Source organism: Lineus longissimus, chromosome 4, assembly GCF_910592395.1.
Source record: "Lineus longissimus chromosome 4, tnLinLong1.2, whole genome shotgun sequence".
NCBI lineage: Eukaryota > Metazoa > Nemertea > Pilidiophora > Heteronemertea > Lineidae > Lineus > Lineus longissimus.
The window spans coordinates 15,303,221-15,324,345 of record NC_088311.1 but is presented as its reverse complement, the minus strand read 5'-3'; the positions used below and the strand labels follow the sequence as shown (position 1 = coordinate 15,324,345).

Sequence of the window (21,125 nt, the reverse complement as noted above, 5' to 3'; positions counted from 1 at the left end):
CCACATATCGTGGGCCCTCGCTCATGCATATTGAGACATAGTGCATGGCTAAATATAGCACTGTTATAAACACACACAGTGTTGGGGTTCACAATGGGAGAAGGGTGCGAGCGTGTGTGTGTGTGGGTGTGTGTGTGGAGTAGGGCCTACATGGATGACATATACTTGAGAATCGGCTAGGAGCTGCTCATAGGTCTACAGACAGATTTCGGTGATACATCAAGCAACAGGGTCCGTCACAGGCCAGACCAATCTCCAGTAAGAGAGTGGGGGTCGATCATTGTTAACATTGAGAGTAGGTCTACATCATACCCTTTCAATAACGGTAGCGGCAGAAACAACCTGATTGCTTTTGGGCGGCTCCTACCCGAAACCCCAGTACACTGGTCCTTTAAGTAATGATTGGGCAAGATGACAATTGGGTGAAATGGCATAAGATACTTTGGAGACGTCCTCAAGGGAAGGGAAACTTGGATGCATCGTATAGGGGAAAGCAGGTCCTAAAGGTGTGGTTTTGTTGGTGGTCTGGGGCATCATATTGTATAGGCATGGTTATTTCATGACTGCACTATTGCTAGACTGAGCAGCAATTGCCACATTCAGTGTCTTCACATACTAGTAAGTAGTATTCTAATTTCAGTCCTTGCAGTATTGGTATCTACTGTTTCACACTTATCACATCAGGCAGATTCCTATTTTCCAGTTTCCTCATGGAAAGTGACAGCAGGCTTGATCGATGCACTGGTTTGAAATGATTGAACAAACGACAAATTTGTAAAACATATTATTTTTCTCTATTAGGTCTTGACCAGCAAGTGGTTTAAAATCAAGTACAATGATTGGCAATCACAATGAAATCAAAATAAGTGTACATTGTTGAGACGCGCAACATTGTACCTCAATCACATGATGTAGTGGGGCTGACACACACTGTAAATCCGCACAATGAATTACAGGAGTCTTTTCTTCTCTGCAAACAACAGTTTTAAGAGATCAAAGTGTGCACTTGGCCTAGGGGTTATTTGTTACAAATAACTTTCGATCTTATTGATAGATGTAAATGTACAATCCTTTAAAAAAGTAAATGGATCGACACAGAAAAACTGGTTTTTTTCGAAAACAGATGGTGATAAATTGATGCGGTTTACTGCATTTGATGGGACATTTATTTGTGGATCATAATATCTATACTACAACTTGGAAATTAGCCATTTTATCTCATACTGAATTTTGATGATTTTCAAAAGGTCCCAAAATCAACTTTTTTGATGTCATTGCCATCTGCAATATTGGTATCGCACCAGTTTAATAAATGAACTTTAACATTGAGGTCCTACAATGTAAAGACGGAATGAGCTACTTGTAACCCGACAAAACCAATTACTTGTATCAAATAACTCCTAGGCCAAATCCATCTATGGCATTCTCTTTAATTTCTTGATGATGCCAACTTGATCATGGAATCAGTAGTCTTTGATCATGTTGATGATAACGATATGTGCTTTTCAAGACAGTTAGATTAAACATCAAGGTAAACAAGTTCCTGTCCTTTGATTGTTCCAGTTACTTTCATGGGAGTGGGAAGGTCTTCGTCATCTGTGATCACTGCATCGGTGTACGTCAAAGATTGATCTTCTCCATCCATGGTTACCAGCATTTCTTTGGTGGACGTGTTGACAGCAATTATTGTGAAGGTCTTTTGGCATTCTTCGTCAGGTGTCTGAAATGGAATGACATATTGAATACCCATAAAAGGATTACGTCTTTACTGTAGTCAATTTATGGAAGCCTAAATAAGGCATACTTGAATCAATAGTGTTCTTCTTGGCATATAATTTCCATATGAAAATGAGGGTTAGTATCCTGAATGTCAATACAATTTTATCCTCGAAGATTGGAATGATGGAAAGCAATAGCAGAAAATGGCAATTAGCAAAATATTGATGGCAGTGATGTGGTATTGGGCTCAGACTGCAGTTGTTTCAGATCCAACTGGAGCTCTTTTGCCCATGCAGCAATATCACATTAATTCAGGTGTGGATTTATCTTCTGGAACTAAGAGCTCCCAGTTATTTTGCCTTTACTATGATGAAGCTGTTGTTATCATAACTGGAGCTTCACTGGAGCTATTCCATCTACCTGCATGACTTGACTGGAGAGAAAGTACCTGTGAGCCAGTTAAATACAATTATACCTTAATGTACTTACTTCCATAACAGTTTCTGGGGTGTTGCGACAGGAGACACTTTGGTTGTAATGTTCAGTTTCTAGGTTTTCGATTTTCAGTCGTTTATTCAGATGCTGCTCTTGAATGATGTCCACCTTTTCGTTCCACAATTTACAACGAACACTCTGTGAGTCCTGACTAATGGTTATATCCCTTCTTCTCCAATTCTTGTTGGACTGTACTGGGGAAACCTGAAAAAGAGAGTTATCAGCATCTGTCAGTCATCATGACTCATGGAGAGAGGCAACCTAAAAAAATATGTAAAATCATTGAAAATGGTTGAAGGCATCTTCAGGCCTAGCAATTCTGGAAATTTCAAAGTCTATGCTGCTTTTTTAATGAATCGTAAACGAACAGTTGATTCCCTTTGTAGACATGATTATGTGCAATACATGTAGTTCTAAAATATCAGACTAAAGTGCACTATTATCAAGGGATCTTGATCCTGTTGGACCTTTGTAGCACTACCTGTAATGGCTTGAATACATGATTATGAATAAAGTGCAAAGGAAATGTCCATTTACCTGTGTAACTGTTCCATCAATACTAAGTCGAACTTTCCTCTTCTCTGGTGTCTTTAGAATATCCGGGATGGTCATCACCTCCGCGTGGTTGAAGTGGTCCAACAACGTAGGATTGACGTTGAATGCTTGTGTTGGGAACACCTGTAATAGGAATTTCATTTTCAAATCATTTTCCTGATTGTTCAATCAATGTATACAGCACATTTGATTTTGAAGTTTCTTCAGTTCTTCTTAGACTTGTACTGTGTATGTGCAGTACCATTGGTTGCAGATCGTCTTTTGTTCTGTGTACATCTCTTCAAGTCAAGACTCTGTTATAGTGAGGAGACAATACTTTATCTTATTTTAAAGGAATGGAGCGCCGATTATATAAGCGGACTTAAAAGGGCCCTATAAGTCAGGAACTAAGCCCACTATGGTATTTTTATCTGAATCACTTAGCCACACAATGCAACTGACCTAAATACTTAAGAGCATGTAATCCCCATTGAATAACCACTCTTCATCCAGTACACAGCCATTGAATTCCAAACACAAATAAAGGAGTCAAATTCTGGGCTGATTTGGAGATTCATCCCCTTTAAGAAGATATCATTATCATTACCTTTGTTTTGTTGACCTCCAGGTTAATGGACTCTTGAGTATCTTCTCTCTTCGCATTTATAATCATCACCGTACTGTCCCTTTTCAGCTCCTTGGTAAATGACCCATGTGGCCAATACATTGTGTAGAGAATCCTATCATTTTCTTTAATGGCGACGGAGGCGGCCATAGATAATTTCCTTGGTGTTGGTGTATTCAGAATACGAACTGTGATTCTGCTTGATCTGAAAGAAAAGAAGAATCAATTGTGAAGGCATGGCAGCTGAGAATAGGGCAATTCCAGGGCCACTAACTCGACCTCAACCCTAATTTCAGTAAGAATATGCTCCCCTCGTGAGTCCTCATTCAATCAGATAGGCTATAACTTGATTTAAAAGCGGGTGATTTTATTCACACTACTTTGCCTTTAAGTCATTGCAGGCCTTTCAATTGCCTGATTTTCGGACCATCAAGAATTTTGGATGTCCCTAATTTAAAGGTGGTCAGTATGCACCCAAAATACTCTCGAAATGCTCCCACATTAAAGAGATGTAATGGCTGTTGAAGCAAAGCACTGATTGGGTATTCTGATACTTAAATGATTTAACATGCGTTTGGGTGACAAAATAAGTCTTCCAAGAAGTTTCTGCAGTAAATTCTCCAAGCAAAATGTTTTAAAATCCTTTTTTCCCCCTTTCCTCTCATCTAAGGTGTTATGAACAAGTTTTCTGTATGTTTGGTTTTCTTTAGTTTATTTCCCTTTTGTCCTTTTTGTCCCCTTTCCCTATCTCTCTCATTTTCAATAAGAATTCCATGAGTTTTTGACGTGGGCTCCCAAATTGCGACAAAAAAATGCGTCCCCAAAATAGGCTTGAAAAAATAGAGGGTCCAAGAGCTTCCATGCAACTGAAAGGCCTGATTTGCCCCCTGCCCCCCCCCTCCCTTAGCTTATGCCTCTGTATTCACACCGAGATGTGACAACTTGAGCATAAGTGTAATATATTTCTGAGAATGTGAAAATGAAAGTGCTAAAGCCATTGTTCTAAAATTAGATGACTATTGTACAGCTTCTCCTCATAATACTTATTGACGTTGGCGAAATCTGTGTCGGAGTAAAAGAGAATGTCAATATTTGCCAAAATATGTAATTTGGGAGGTACAGGTACGGTACACTTACTTTGCAGGGGCAGTGGCAGTGGCGCTACTAGCAACGCCTGCTGATGGCGGAGTATCGTTACTCATGATGGTGCTCTAGATGCTGCAAAAATGAAAGTGTAAAATCATTATATTGTTATCGAATTTCAAAAAAAGGCTACAAAAGGCATCCTCCCACCCAAGCAGGCCTTTTCCGCTCCACTACTCTCCATCGTTACGCTCTAGATTTAGGTGACAGATGTACTGCAAAAGTACCTCGTGCCCAGGGGCTTCGGTGCGAAAGTCCCAGTGCATAAGATATATGCAATGCAAGGTCCTGGAAACGAGGTTGATGCTGGCAACGCCACCAAGACGGAATTTGGCGGCAATTTCTTTAGGCTACACTGGAACCACAGTATAGTTACTCTGACGACTATCACTATGACAACAGCCGTTGAAAATTCAGTTTAAAAATAATTTTTTTAAAGGGACACTAACCCGACCCCAACCCCGATTTCAGTAAGAATACACTCCCCTCGTGAGTCCTCATTCATTCAGGCTATGTATGCCCTATCCTGGCGCTGTGCATTTGCCATTGTCAAGATAGGGGTGATCTGTCATTTTCATTTCGGGCTGGGCAGCCTGAGTGGTAATATGAGAAGTCAGATTAGTGTCCCTTTAAAGTGTGGGTAAAACATGATTGAGAAACTAAATAGAGCCTAACACTACAGGCTCCTCTGCACACAGGCCAGCACGAGCATAGGCCTGGAAGCATGCGGATGATGCACACACACTGCCCAGTGCATTATCACATGGTCCTCCTGTGAAATGTCAACAGTGAATAATCTGCACCAGAATGACGTAATTTTGAGAGAAATTGGAGAAATTAATATTTCTTGTTGTACTATAGTTCATGAACAATGAAACTGACAGTGATCTTTGAGTTGGGAAGGTTTATAGTGGTTAAAATTTGGACTTTACCTTTAACTAAGTTTTCTCTCAGCTGCTCAGTGTCACTCTCTGTAGTAATCTGACCAATTGTGCAATAACCACAAGGGCCTCTGGCAATAAATGGTAGAGGGGTTAATGCATTGCTAAAATTGGGTCTGGTCTGCTCTCACTCTGTAGTTACACCTGCCTTGGAAGTTCTTAGAGTTCTAGTGTTGTAAGAGGGGAATTAGGAGGAGGGGAGGAGGTGGGGTCAGGGGTGGGGTCAGGGGTGGGGTCAGGGGTGGGGTCAGGGGTAGGGTCAGGGGTGGGGTCAGGGGTAGGGTCAGGGGTGGGGTCAGGGGTGGGGTCAGGGGTGGGGTCAGGGGTGGGTGGGTCGGGGGGGGGGATGAAAAGGGGCAGGTGAGCCAAAAAATGAATGCGGAGGATATATGATGTAACACTGCAAGAAGTACCTGCCATATTTTATTCAAATTTTTCAGACGTAGGCGAGTAATCGCATATTTTCATTGTTGACCTTTGGCCCCCTATTGGCCAAACCGTAAATCGTATGACGCCACGATTCAGTCTCTGAGTAAAGGTCACCCAAGAGTATATATGTACCAAGTTTGAGTTCAATAGCCTCAGCGGTTACAAAACGTGCCACCATTGACTAACAGCGGTGCCGTCGGCGAACTTTGACCTATCTTACCTTGAAAATTAGGTCAAATCAAAAACCCGGAGGATATGTGATGTCCCATTAGTAGAAGTACCTACCATATTTTTTTTCAAATTTTTCGGACCAGTAATAAGGGAGAAAACGCATTTCTTCATTTTTTACCTTTGGCCCCCTGGTGGCCAAACCGTGAAACATATGAGACCGCATTTTGGTCTCTGAGTAGTGGTCACCAAGGGGTACATGTGTACTAAGTTTCAGTTCAGTGGCTTTAGCGGTAACAAAACGTGCCACCCATGTCTAACGACGACGGACAACGACGACGGACGCTGCGTGATGGTAAAGGCTCACAGGTGAGCCAAAAATGTTCCAGATCTTTATCATTGTCTAATGTTGCTTCTGTGTCACTTTGAGGGTGATGATTATCATCATCTGGGTCTGCTAGCATATCATCAATGGTGTCTTCATTGTCAATGTTAAAGTTATCCATGGCCTGTTCCATATTGATAAGTAGTTCCTTATTAGGTTCAAAGTTCTTGCGTACAGCCTCAATAGCATTTCGGTGGCGTTCATAGATATCATCTATGCTATGGCCATGAACTTCATGGATTTCACTCATCTCATTGCGGAAAGGATGAAAGAGTAACAATAGACTGCGTTTCATTTCTGTTTCATTGTATTTTGGTAAATGGTACCGAACTATTTTGTTCTTGTCCACATGCTTAAATCGTCCAATGTGATCCTTGAGCCACTTTATAGCCTTGGGAGCAGTGTCGTCGTTTACTTTATCATCATCTAGATGTGGGTTCAAGTGTTCTCTAGCTTTTTTTTCGTCCTTTGTTAGGTACACAATGTTGTGGTTCCGAACAAATTCAGCTAGAGATAGGTGTTCCAAATTATTATGTCTCTTGACATAGTAGTCAATGATGTTGTTCTGGAATGGATTTTCATCGTCTGATAGCTCATCGATATTGCCTTTGAGAATACCATCACGGTTGCGGGGATGACTAGCCTGAATAAAGTCGTGTGTTCTGGTACTTTCAAAGAAATGTAGACCTAACATGCGATACACTACTTCTGGTCTAGAAACTTCTCTGCTGTTGTCAAGGGCATGGCTTAATTGTTGAATTTTTTCTGTTGGTGTGCGACCATATTGTGCACTTTCCACATCAATTTGATGTAGTAGACGGCTGAGCCCACTTTCATTTTTGGTGAGATAACCCAGAATATAAGCGACACACGCGTACTCATCGATGATAAAGGATAAATCCATATTAGCATGGTGGAGATCAAGTATTGTTAGGTTATAATTATTAGTGAATAAATCACAACAGTCTCTTTGTAGGAATACTTCTGATCCCAAGTGGTTGGTAGCAACACAGATCCTCAGTACATCTAGATGCTGATTATGGGTTAGACCAACAGCATGGAGGAATTCATCATATGTTAGTTTCAAGAATTCATCATTCATTTGTGTGTGTTGATCAGAATATGTTTGTCTCAGAATGAATTTCCGTACTTTGAAATAATCAGCTTTCCATTGTCTTAAGTTTTCTGTGGTGGTGTTTGAATTTGGGGCGTCAATTATTGTTGTTTTGCTCATAGGAAATTTGGGAAATTTGAATCTGCATGAATCCATCACTAGTTCTGGTCCAATTACTTTCCCATCTAATCTACCGTAACCTTCATTTTCTCTAATCTTGATTTTCTTGGACTTCTTACGACAAGTGAATGTATGCGCATGTGATTGGAAAAGGTGAACTTTATCATCAAGTTTTGAAGCTTTGTCTGGTAACTTGCCACAAATAACTGAATCTATAAAGTCGCAGCACACTTTTTTTGATTCATCAGTTTTGTCATATTTGGGAGGTGGGTCTCCATTGTTATCTACCAGCCAGAGTAGTGAATGCACATGAGGTGCACTGCGTTGCTGAAATTCGATTCGGTAGAAGTGATCAATTGTTTTGTATTGTCCAAAAATGCTAGGTTTAGTGAATGCTTTGAACAAGATTTTCATTCTATTATTGAAATGACTTGTTACATCAACCACATTACGTGAAATCAGTTTATTTATGTCGGGTCTGGACATGGAGTTCACATCATCATCAGATACAGTAGTTTTGCATTCCTTTTGTAGTAACATCTTTATTAATTCTGGCCAATGAGCTTCAGCAGCACTCATAGTAAGAAACAACTGTGGTGCACCTAATTGTCGCATCATAGCCATAACTTTCAATTTTACTTGTTGGAAATATTGAGCAGTACCTCTGACATTACAGAAGACTTTGTAGCCAACATCTGTTCGTTCAATCTCGGCTTTATCAGCAGTGCGTAGGAATTTTGTGTTATATTTGTTTCGATTGACTTTAGCTTTCCGGAAGAATGTAGCATATGATCGTTTGATTTCAATTTGCTCCTTCAGAATGTATAAGAAAAACATATAGGTTGAATCATTACGAAACCGTGGATCTTTTCCGAGGATTCTTTGTTTCACATAATTGGCAAAACCAACTTTCTTTTTTTAGCTTTGTTGTCAGTCTATTCGACTTCAACTTCATCTTCAACTAGGTAAGTTGAAAGGTATCCACCAGTACCAGTTGGAAACAGATGTGGGAATGCTTTTTCTTCGCGATATTTAACATTTTCCCAGTTTTTGACAAATTTCCCCTCAGCAGCTGGAGCAATATCAATTCTAGTCATCCACTTAGTGTTTTTTTTCTTGCAAATTTGCTCCTGTTCAATAATGGCATTAGCAATAAGCTCACTAATATCTTGGTGGTTTTCATTTTTGGTGAGCGGATCAATTACAATATCATCATTGATTTCATTTAAATAGCTCGGGAGATCATAGTTGTTGTCTCCCATGAGTTCAAGGTTTTCATCAGTTTCATTATTTTTTTGAAACTTTGCATCATCAGTGACAATAAGTTCACCAGTTTGACTTTGAATATGTAATTGGTCAGTAGGATGATTTTTTTTCTTTTTATTGGTTTCAACATCAATATCCATTTCAATGTCAACTTCAGTGTCACTGTCATCTTGTGCAGTGTCTCTCTGAATTTCATGCTCAATTTTGTCAATAAAAGCATTCTCTCGAGACGTTTTCCATTCATCTTGTTCAGCTATATTTTCCATAGTTTCAAGCAAGAAGCTATTTACTTTCTCTTCACTAAACTCAACATCAGCATACAGTGGATTGCTAGCTTTCAGATACTGAAAATATTTCAGAATCTTGCTTTTTGATACAACTTCTTCAATGTAGGTACTTTTGTATTCTGGTCGCCGTTTCAATGCAACGGGTATGAGGTCTTGATTGATGGGGAGTACTTTGTCAAATGTTTCATTGAGATTTGATTCAACACATATCACTGGTCCGAGGACTTTGAATTCACTAGATTTAGGTATATGTGATACGCGGACAAATGGAATAATTAACTTAAGTAAGTGTGCTTCACACTTATTCAAAGCCATGCCATTATCTGTAAGATAATGTGGTAGTTCAGGTACATGGAACTTGTATTCTTTCTCATTGCATGGTGGAATATTCTTCTTTTCAATAGTCCGTTTACATGCGCGACAAATGTACCAGTGTCCATTGAATGATTTAGTATCTTCATTCACAATAGTTTTACTTATTAGTAAATCATTTTTGCACTTTTGTTTGTTGTCTCGCTCACATGGCTGAGTAATCAGTTTGTTATAATTGACTTTTTCATGTTTGGTGGAAAAGTGTTGACTATTTTGTTTGGTTGCTTCATTGTTTGACTTTTCTGTATAATTAGGCTCTTTGTCTGTAAACTCTGTAGTTTCAGGTGGAAAATTGATTTTCACTACATTGCCAAGGCTATGATATCGCAAATCACTGACACAGATGTATGCAAAGTGAGTCTTTTGGTTGACATCCCTACGTATTTTGTCAAGTTCATCTTCGACATGTTAATTTACCACATGAACATCATCAGTATACTTGCAACGTTTATGTTCCTTGTTAGTCAATTTGATACAAGCCCTTCGGCGATAATGGCTCACTGTGAGAAATGATTGCTATAATATTGTCAATGTGTCCAGGGACTGGACCAATTGGTTCACTTACTGAATCCAAGATGGCGGACCACCAGACTAAAATGCGAGTACTAATTGAAGAGCTTAGAAGTATAATCAGGCTAAGGCACATTTTAAACCCTATATTTAGAGAAAAATGCAAAAATATGAAAAAAATCTTCACATTCCCTGGAAACACGCAAGTGATGATTTCTAGATATCGCTGAATCATTAAGAGGCACAGATTATATGTGTTGAAAGCATTTGCTTCTTTAAGGGTATAAATACTGCAAAATGTGCATAAACCAAGAAGGGTTGTTACAACTAGTTACACTACGGACTTAGTGATAAGGCCTCGTCCCATCGCCCTTACCGGCCACTACGACAAGTCAATACTCTTGCTGATGATTCGTCATTATTGGTCGTCGCAAAAACAACGAATTGACACAAATATCAACTAGGTCAACCAATCACGCGGTAGTCTGGCGGACACACCTCCACGACACACTTTATGTGACTTAGCATGCTGTCCCTGATGCGGCCACTAAAGACATGATGTAGATTGCCACAACAAACTTGTGGTGTGAAGCTGTGTACTCCTCCTACTATAATATTACGTCTGGAGGCAAAGTCGTAAGGTGTACAGTTTGCCGACGACGTTTGGTGTGTCGGTTTCTAATGTCTTCGGCATTCCGCGGGCGATGTGGAATTAGTCCGCCAAGTTTTATCTGTTATAGTGGTGACTTCTCGCTACGTTAATTGCAAAATACATGTACATGATAAGAATGAGTTTACATAAGCAATCTAATCTTTGTTTAAAAATAGTGAAATACATTGAAAAGACTTCACCACGTACACGAAGGAGTGCAGGGAGTTTTCATATCCATCGCTGTTGGGAAGAGAAGGCAAATAAGCCTGGCCAAAGCCTGGGGCCAAATTGGTTGCCTTGGATGAGCCGTCATCAGTGAATTCGCCTTTTTCATTTATACAGATTGTTAAATTATTCACAGACATACTTGTGGGTAGGCCTAATCCAGAAGAAACATACCACCAGCCTTTCCTCCGGGTTTTTCCTACAGCCTTCTAGCACAGATAATTCACTTATTTTTCAATATATTGCAATAAAACTTGCAAAATATGTTTTAAATAACCTATTTTATTGATTTATGTCAAGAAAATATAATTTTGATAACTTTGAAACCTGGTGGACGCTGGTGGACGCTGTTTAGGATGTCCGGCCTATACGTAGGGCCTATACGTTGACTTCAGAATTCACCGGCCATCCGCATCAGGCTGCAAGTGCAACTCAGTGTCAGTCAGTGTCACCCAAACCAGGTCATACCAATGCTGCCAGCGATTCACAGACAACTAATTGACACTTCGATGAGTATTTCCATCACCTCGACATCTAAAAACTTACTGATTTTGTACGGAAAGCAAGCAGTGAACGATGTAAACATAAATGGATGACGGTAATTACGGTGATTACCTCGTTCCGAATGCTCACCATAAGCTTAGTTGCATACAGTCATACACCTGCAATACTTCATCGATCCCAGGTTGATTATCGGCTAATGTAGCATATCATTATCACACCCCCAGATCAAACCTTACTAATCAAACCTGAAACTATCGAACTGGCACGATATTCGTTCTTTTCTTTAAATATTTGTCGATGGAATCAAATGGAATCAAATGGAATCAAATGGAATAAATTGTTTGTGGCCGATTTGCACTACTCACACGCTTCCAAAAAATCAACATTTTGCGAATGTACTCGATTTGTTGGAACATAGTAAGCTCGTCCCCTTGTACGAATGTACGTACATATGACCATAATAAATCAATATGAATAACACCCTGGAAAAGGGGCGTGGCAAAATTACATGGAAAAATGAAATGGCCAGGGTCATTGTGCTCACCTCTTGTGAAGGGAAGATGGATGAAGCATTAGCATGGTTTTAAATGTAAGAAAGAAATGAAGTAATGTTTTACAATGAAATTACATGAGTGATAAAATAATGCGTAAGTTGAATTTAATTGAGGTTACTACAGGTATGACAAAGCAGAGTAGACAATTTTGTGATCTGACCAGTAATTGTCTATTATATCGACCAAGTCAATAGTGGCAGATGGAGTAGGATTGGTGAATACAAGGTCCAATTTGGACTGATAGCTGGTGGTGTTTTTGGACACGTTTTGTCTGAAGTTATATTCCTAGGGCTGTGTAGAGGTTAATTAATCCTGCATTTGCCTAGGCTTAGACTAATATTATCAGTGCAGTGCCCTAGTAAGCGCGCAGCGCCTTCAGGTTGGGGGAAACCCCCCAAACCCCCTGGTTGGGACCCTGCTATAGTTCCTTCCGCCAATTTTTTGTTTTGATAGACAGTTTTCTCCGTGTATCGCATTAGCAGTAACTCAACTCCATCGTCATAATAGCCGGCAAAGAAATGGAAAATGTCCCCCCCCCCGAAAGGTGTCCAGACTATGGTAGTCTGGGACTCTGGCAGATTCTAATGTAAAGTGCAAGCTCTATTGAACTCGCGCAACTGTCGCCATGGAGAGCCCCTCCCCCCCAACCCCCGTCCTTCTGACATGTTTTAGCCAGTGCATTGGGGGGGGGGGGAAGGCCCCTCAAACCCCTATTGGCCTCTCAATAAGTCCTTCCGAGCTGCTTACCCTGGGGCGCTCGAGTGGAACCCCCAAACCTTCATGATGGTGCAGTCCTTTGAGACGTTTAACCCAGAGCAAGGAAGAGGTACTCCTTTGATGGTACCCTAACTGCAACCCTCAACCATCATTACCCTTCCTTTTCACTGGCATGATATTGGCAAGACTCCCAAGAGGTCGTACTGGTGGCTTCCTTGAGACAATTGCTTGTGGTCGTACCTGGGCAACCAATTCAAGGGGTAAGGGATCTAGGGATCAGGTTTTTCCCCCACCAACATGTTGCTGAATGGTTAATGCATAAAAAATTGGTTGGAAAGGGTTTTTGCTGGCCAAGAGACTTGAAGACACTTTACTCTTGAGGAACACCAGACTGATGAACAAAGAACTCGAGGAACATAGAACCCTCTTCATACCTGGGAGCATAAAAAGCCTGCTAGCGAATATTAATTATTCTTTAGAAAAAAACAGAAGATCTGCAAAACCAATGGTACCCTATAAAAACATACATTCCTCCTTGAGGTGTCTTCGGATCCCACCACGGCCCATGTGGAATTCGTTCAAAAGGTTTATTGAAATCTCAAAATAACATTTTTTTTCTCGAAACGCCTGCCCGTCTTTTGCTTCATTAATTCGGGATTATATCCATTTTAAGCATCTTTTGGATATTATTACTAAAGTTTCAAAAATCAAAACACATATGTCGGGGGGTAAACCCCCTGAAATTGAAGTGTGATTAAAAAACAGTATGAATATTCATGTGGTTCTCTCTCGGAGCTCAGAATAGTCGAGTTACTACTTTCGCGCGTTTATCTCTTCTGGCGGCCATTTTAAGTCAAATTTAAGCCATTTGAAACGAATCCATGGACTTGAGAAACATTGTTTACATTTGATGACGTCGTATGCACGCTAACCATAGTAGCGCGCTTATGCAACGTACTCTCTACTATACCACAGTAGAGCATTTCACTGTTGTCGATATCGCATTAAACAGTGATTCTAAAATACCTTGGTACCGTAAAGTCAACTTTTAAATGGAAAATGCATAAACCTCGTTCTGAGAGTGGAGTGTTTTGGACACGCAACCAAGATGCTCTACCAAAGTTCCCTCGGGTTGCACTAAAATGTGGAAACCATGCACACAGCTCACTTCAGAAGTTTGAGGCTCTCAAAACACTGCTTCAAACACAAATCAGCCAAGGAAGCATCAACCACCCTGAGTTTTTTAATGAGCACTACACATATTTGCTGAGAAAAACGCTCCAAATAGCCCATTTGCACGGATTTTAGCATCACTTGAGCGAGCCGATCCGGACTTCCTATACGCGCTGCCGTAACATAATGTAAACAACGGCGCTACCGGCGCTCCGGGCAGGCGATGGATGGAATTTGCCAAATTCGCACATATTCAAGTTATTTCGTGGCCTATCTTTTTAAGTTTGAGGTATTTTAGAATAGAAATTGAACCCTCGGCTTCGGACCTTGGTTGAGTTACCAAGACACTCTCGGGTGGAGCTAAAATTTCATCCAAACCCTCGCCTATCGGCTCGGGTTTGGACTGTATTTTAGCTCCACCCGAGAGTGTTTTGGTAACTCAACCAAGGTCCTCCGCCTCGGGTTCAATTCCTTAAACATTCTACTGTGTGTTTGCTTTTGCGCACATTCTCTGCGCAACAAAGAATACCATTGAATATTATATAAATATTGCATGTCAAGCCATAGAATAGTCAAAATTATTGGTCAGGTCAAAAATTATTTCATGAGGCTTTAAACCAAACCTTGAAGAAATCGGCCCAGCAGGTTTTGTACAGCGACCCAAACCACTGTCAAAGTGATTTTTAATTGGCGGATACGCAAATCATGTATGGAGCCAAGACGTGTACATTATGTACTGTAGACAGTGTGTGTTTACATTAGCAGACGATGTTTGTTTGAAGCGAGTCCAGGCCCAACTTGAATGCCTTGTACTTTCTGTTCGTGGATGTAACAGTCCCACCCAATGCAACTTCCTGGCTTAAAACGCCGTAAATATGCTGTTTTTTATCGCCGATTTCGTCGAAATCTTAATGGCCGCCATTTGCAATATCGCGTCATCGATGACGTCAGCGGTGGAATAATGCCGTGGAATAGTCAAAATTATCGCATGGCACGTGGTCGTGAATGACGCGACGTGATTGGCTCACATACTAATGAGGTATGATAATCTGGAATATTGTTGAATGACCACGTGTTTTTAATTTGTACTATATATATAGTTTTTGACTGTAGCCGAATAGATGATAAATCAATAAATCAATTTGAATTTGAAATTTTGACTCTTTTATTTCATTTTAGCAGTGAGGATGGGCGGCTACAGGCGGTATCATTTCCAACAACATGTCACAATAAGAGACCTTTTTCCCCTATGTGCCAGGAGTATGAGGGGTTGAGGTGGTTAGGTCCTCTCATTCCCAGCTGCCAGTCACAGTCTGGTAAATTTTTGTCTCAAGTATGAATTTTGGCAATGATCATGGGTCGGGGTCCTATCATTCCCAGCCACGAGTCACAATCTGGTAACTTTTTGTCTCACGTATGAAGTTTGGCAGTGATCATGGGTCGGGGTCCTATCATTCACAGCCACGAGACACAATCTGGGAACTTTTTGTCTCACATATAAAGTTTGGCAGTGATCATGGGTCGGGGTCCTATCATTCACAGCCGCGAGTCACAATCTGGTAACTTTTTGTCTCACGTATGAAGTTTGGCAGTGATCAGGGGTCGGGCTCCTATCATTCCAAGCCACGAGTCACAATCTGGTAACTTTTTGTCTCACGTATGAAGTTTGGCAGTGATCATGGGTCGGGGTCCTATCATTCCCAGCCGTGAGTCACAATCTGGTAACTTTTTGTCTCACGTATGAAGTTTGGCAGTGGTCATGGGTCGGGCTCCCATCATTCCCAGTCGTAAGTCACAATCAGGTAACTTTTTGTCTCACATATAAAGTTTGGCAGTGATCAGGGGTCGGGGTCCTATCATTTCCAACCACGAGTCACAATCTGGTAACTTTTTGTCTCACGTATGAAGTTTGGCAGTGGTCATGAGTCGGGGTCCCATCATTCCCAGCCGTAAGTCACAATCAGGTAACTTTTTGTCTCACATATAAAGTTTGGCAGTGATCAGGGGTCGGGGTCCTATCATTCCCAGCCACGAGTCACAATCTGGTAACTTTTTGTCTCACGTATGAAGTTTGGCAGTGATCATGGGTCGGGGTCCTATCATTCACAACCACGAGTCACAATCTGGTAACTTTTTGTCTCACATATAAAGTTTGGCAGTGGTCATGGGTCGGGGTCCCATCATTCCAAGCCGTAAGTCACAATCAGGATTTTTTTTGTCTCACATATAAAGTTTGGCAGTGATCAGGGGTCGGGGTCCTATCATTCACAGCCACGAATCACAATCTGGTAACTTTTTGTCTCACGTATGGGCCCACTCATTGTTAATTCAAGAAGCGGATAATAGACGGCGAAAGCATCTGGCCAACTGTGAACTGTCTACTGTGTAAGTGGAAAATGGAGACAGTGAAGAGTTCACTGTTTTGTGCGGAGCATGCTCTGGCTTATGACATCCCACTTAGCAGCATTTCAAGGCACCCTGAGGGGAGAGTCCACTATTAACATTTGGGGCCCTGCTGGCCAAACTGAGAATCAGAAAAAGACTGCAGTTTAGTCTAAGAGTATAGGGGTACATTCGTACCAAGTTAGGGATCTGTAGCTAAAGCAGTGACAAAACGTGCCGTCATTGTAAAATGGCGGTGCCATAGGAAAACTTTGACCTCTGTGACCTTGAGAAGTAGGTCAAATCAAAAACCCACATTTATGAAATGTATCCTTGCTAGGAGTACCTACCATAAAAATGTTATGAAAATCAGACCACTATTAAACGAGCAATCAAACATTTTAACTTTGGACATTAAATTTGGCCCCCGGGTGGCCAAACCAAGAATTTTTCAAGATGCCCGCCTGGCACCCATATTGGCTATCACATTTGATAAAAAATCAAGGATTTAGTAGAGAGTACATAGATATACATCCAGATCAAATTTGGTTGCAATCCGATCATTAGTTGGAGTAATAGTACTGTGTTTATTTTTCAAGATGGCTGCCTGGCAGCCATATTTGATGTCCGAACGGCCGAAATTTTAGGGGTGGAATAGAGAATCCCCAGATACATGTCCACACTGGTTTAAAACCTTCTAGCTAAAATAGATAGGAAACATGCTACTGTTCAGTGAATCAGCAAACTTTGACCTCTGTGACCTTGAAAAGGAGGTCAAATCAAAAACCCGGATGATATATGATGCACCTTTGCTAGAAGTACCTACCATATTTTTTTCAAAATTTCCCGACTACTATTAAGGGAGATATTGCATATTTTCACTTTTAACGTTTGGCCCCCTGGTGGCCAAACCATGAAACGAATCGGACCGAAACTTGGTCTCCAAGGTGTCATTACATAAGGGTACATGTGTACCAAGTTTCAACTCAATAGCTCTAACAGTTACGAAACGTGCCCTGCTAACGGACGACGGACGACGACGACGACGACGGACGACGGACGCCACGGTATGGGATAAGCTCACCTCTGCTAAGAGGTGAGCTAAAAACGAAAAAAACAGATATATACGATGGTTTGTTGTCCAAAATCACTTCACGAGACACACCTATGATGCCAAACACAGCCAATGATGCCGATTGCGCCCGAATCAGTCAGCCCTTATGGACAAACGAGGTTATCGCAAAATGAGGTTAAAAAACCCATGCAACTTTAATGGTCACTATAAACAGTGAGCCAATATTGAGTCTCAGCTGAGCTTCGCAACTTCCTTTTTTTACGTTGACAAGAACGGTTGGAAAATAATCTACATGGAATATCATTTGGCGAGTCAGATTGTTTTTTTTGTTGGGATATGTTCTGAGTTTCTCCAACCGCTTTTTTTTCATTGGCAGTTTCAGAAGTTCGCTTTTGAGTGGTGGAAATTCTGATTCGGTCAAGTCTCTTCCTTTTTTCAGCGGAGATTCATTCATTCGACTTTTTGCCATGGAAACTCTTTTTTTGTCAAGTCTGGTTCTTTTCTGTTCAGGAATTTCAATTTCATGTTCTTTTTTTTCTGCCATTTTAAACTGCTGGTATTGCATGTACTGTTCAAATCTACTTAGTCTTTGGTGACTGCATCTGGATAAATCTTCATTTCTATCAATAGTTTGAGATGTTGTACTTGTATACAATGCTGCTTCTTCAATGCAACTGAAATCTTTTCTCATACCACAGACTGGTCTGAATTGGCGTTTTGTGGATAAATGCAAGGCCAATCCTCACCAATATCATTGTCCATTACACCGAATAGCATATTGGGAGTATATTTGTGCCATGACCATTGATTCATTTTGACTTTTTGGTACACAAATATGTTGATCTGCAACATTGATGCAGTTGCTATGATATCAGAGTCTTTAGCATATGTGCCATTTTTGGCCAATGTGGTAATATGGTGATTACATGTTTTTCCCTCCCACAAGTGTTCTGTCAAAAAGTCATGGTGTTGTTTTTCATAATCTGCCAGCATCTTACGAATATTTTTATGATAAAGGGTTTCATCACCAAACATGGTGTAGCTGATAGCACGGAAGTAGCAATTTCCATCTCCTATTATATTCTTCAGATCAAAATTACTAGATAGAACTAAATGATGACCAGTATAATTCACAAAAGATTGTACTTTGGAATGTACACCAGACAATGGGTGATATGAATAAAGACAAGCACATGCTTTTATCTAAATCTCCATGTACATTTACACTAGGCCTTCCTGTACAAAACCAGAGTAAAAGCATTTGCTAGTCTTTATTCATAACACCCAATGTTGATATTTTTGTGCAAATACTAGATTGTTGTAATTTCTCAAGTGGTTTGAATGTATAGAGTTCTGTTCTTGAAGTTACCTTTGTTATAGCACAATCAGTAGTATCACTTTCAATAAGTAACGGTACAGTATTTGGATTTTTTTCTTTAGGCTGAGCAGATGAAGTGGAGCATATTATGTCATCAGTAACATTTTCAGCAACTTTATCATTAGGTGAATTTTGTGACAGCAAGCTGTGTGCAGTTTCAATCTGGGATTTCATGGAAGGCAGTTTTCCATCATGATCATCGTCCTTCAACTCTACTTCAAGTTGAACATTATCAGCTAGTGAATGTTTTTTTCGTAAATTCTTAAGGTTCTTAAGTTCTAGATTTGATATTCGGGGCATGATGACATATGATTCTAGATGGACACAAGAATATAAGTTAGATAAAGTGAACTTGCCCTTAATATTGACAACAAGTGTTGGAAGTCAGTGACAATAGTTCAGTGAAGTACAGTTTAAGATTCCACTAAGGAGGATCAGTTTAGACCAGTTCAAGAGTCTAGAGAAGGAGCAGGACTCAAGTGAATGATTACTTGTTCAGTGAAGGACCAGTGAGGAGTCCAGTGATGGACTAGTTAAGAGTCCAGTGATGGACTAGTTAAGAGTCCAGCGATGGACTAGTTAAGAGTCCAGTGAAGGACTAGTTAAGAGTCCAGTGAATGACTAGTTAAGAGTCCAGTGATGGACTAGTTAACACTTTCAGCGCCCAGCCATATTTAGCGTACTTCCCCCAGGGGCCAAGGTTACGCCCCTTTTTACCCTTTTTCAAAATTATGAAAACAATAGAAGGAATAAAGATAATTACATGAAATTTTCTGTGTTGGTTCTTCTTTGTTAGATCTCTTTACAATGCTAATTTGGAATGATAGTCAGCAAAGCACTTGATTTTGCACAATGGTACCCCACACATAGAACAGTAATATCTGGTGTCTTTCCGAATACCCACTTTTTGGCATACTCTCGGCTACATCTGCCCCCGTCATCAATCTTCGACCCGCCATTGCGCCTATTCGAATGCAGACAATCTTGGCTATAAATAGCACATTGGCTGAACATCATACTATCACTTCAAGCGCTGTATAGTTAAATTGTTTTCCCCTATACTGCGCTGCTAGTCGCCTCGAAGACAAAGCGGGAAATTTAAAAACGCGACGTAATATTACGTCGGATGGCTCAACCGTGTGAACTTGCAAGACGTAAAATTACGTCAGATGGCGCTGAAAGTGTTAAGAGTCCAGTGAAGGACTAGTTAAGAGTCCAGTGAAGGACCAGTTAAGAGTCCAGTGAAGGACCAGTTAAGAGTCCAGTGAAGGACAAGTTAAGAGTCCAGTGAAGGACCAGTTTAAAAGTCCAGTGAAGGACCGAGTCCAGTGAAGGACTAGTTAAGAGTCCAGTGAAGGACCAGTTAAGAGTCCAGTGAAGGACCAGTTAAGAGTCCAGTGAAGGACCAGTTAAGAGTCCAGTGAAGGACAAGTTAAGAATCCAGTGAAGGACCAGTTTAAAAGTCCAGTGAAGGACCAGTTGAACAGTCCAGTGAAGGACTAGTTAAGAGTCCAGTGGAGGACCAGATAGAAGTTCAGTGAAAAACTAGTTAAGAGTCCAGTAAAGGGCTGTTGAAGTGCTTAGTAAATGACCAGCTGATCATCCACTGAAGGACAGTTCATCAGTAGTCAGTATTGACTAATAAAAAGGCCAGTAATGGACATATGACGAGTCCTGTGAATAACCTGTTGAGAGGTACAGTAAAGGACAAAATTCCAGCAAAGTACAGTTCACACAGTTTTGTGGACAATTACAACTTTTAACACTGGATGTCGACTCCTCTAAAGTGGAAATGTCCAGTCGCAGGCCAATCCCAAAGCAGGCCAATGATAGTCTTTTGGAGTCGACCTTGACATGAAGATGAACACCAACTTCAAACAAGTACCAGTACTGCGACTCTCAAGCAAATATAGTGGCGACAGTACCTAAAATGACAAATGTTTAAAGCTCCTTTAAAAACAATGTAGTAGACTACATACTAAATTTAAAGACAATAGCACAAATAATACTGACAAAACATGCCAGTGCCACTATTGGTTAGTTTGACCAAGTCATCTTCGATCGTTAGACAACATCACAACCAGAAAGGCAAGTCGTCTTTGGTACGAAGACAAAGTCACAACCAGAAAGACAAGTCGGCTTTGGTCTGAAGACAACATAACAATCAGAAAGACAAGTCGTCTTTGATCTGGAGACAAAGTCACAACCAAAAACAAGTTGTCTTCGGTCTGATCACAAAGTCACAACCAGAAAGGCAAGTTCTCTTTGGTGTGAAGACAAAGTCACAACCAGAAGGCAAGTTGTCTTTGGTGTGAAGACAAAGTCACAACCAGAAAGACAAGTCATCTTTGGTCTGA

General features: G+C 40.7%; 1 protein-coding gene across 1 annotated transcript; it reads right to left on the bottom strand.

Annotated features, from left to right (window-relative positions):
- Positions 1-803: 803 nt before the first annotated feature.
- LOC135486460 (uncharacterized) lies at positions 804-11,801 on the bottom strand. The gene is made up of 7 exons (XM_064769255.1): positions 11,532-11,801; positions 5,449-5,528; positions 4,511-4,591; positions 3,356-3,578; positions 2,752-2,892; positions 2,209-2,418; positions 804-1,720 (listed from the first exon to the last, which is right to left on the bottom strand). Exons 3-7 carry the CDS (start codon positions 4,573-4,575, stop codon positions 1,520-1,522), a joined length of 840 nt encoding a protein of 279 aa, XP_064625325.1. The 5' UTR covers positions 4,576-4,591; positions 5,449-5,528; positions 11,532-11,801; the 3' UTR covers positions 804-1,519.
- Between the last annotated feature and the right edge of the window lie 9,324 nt (positions 11,802-21,125).

Excerpts from the sequence above, each read along its gene's own strand:
- LOC135486460 (XM_064769255.1), bottom strand. The coding sequence starts at position 4,575 with ATGAGTAACGATACTCCGCCATCAGCAGGCGTTGCTAGTAGCGCCACT. Across the intron at positions 2,893-3,355 it reads TGGAGGTCAACAAAACAAAG|GTGTTCCCAACACAAGCATT; the intron begins GTAATGATAATG and ends TTCCTATTACAG. Across the intron at positions 2,419-2,751 it reads TTGATGGAACAGTTACACAG|GTTTCCCCAGTACAGTCCAA; the intron begins GTAAATGGACAT and ends TCTCTTTTTCAG.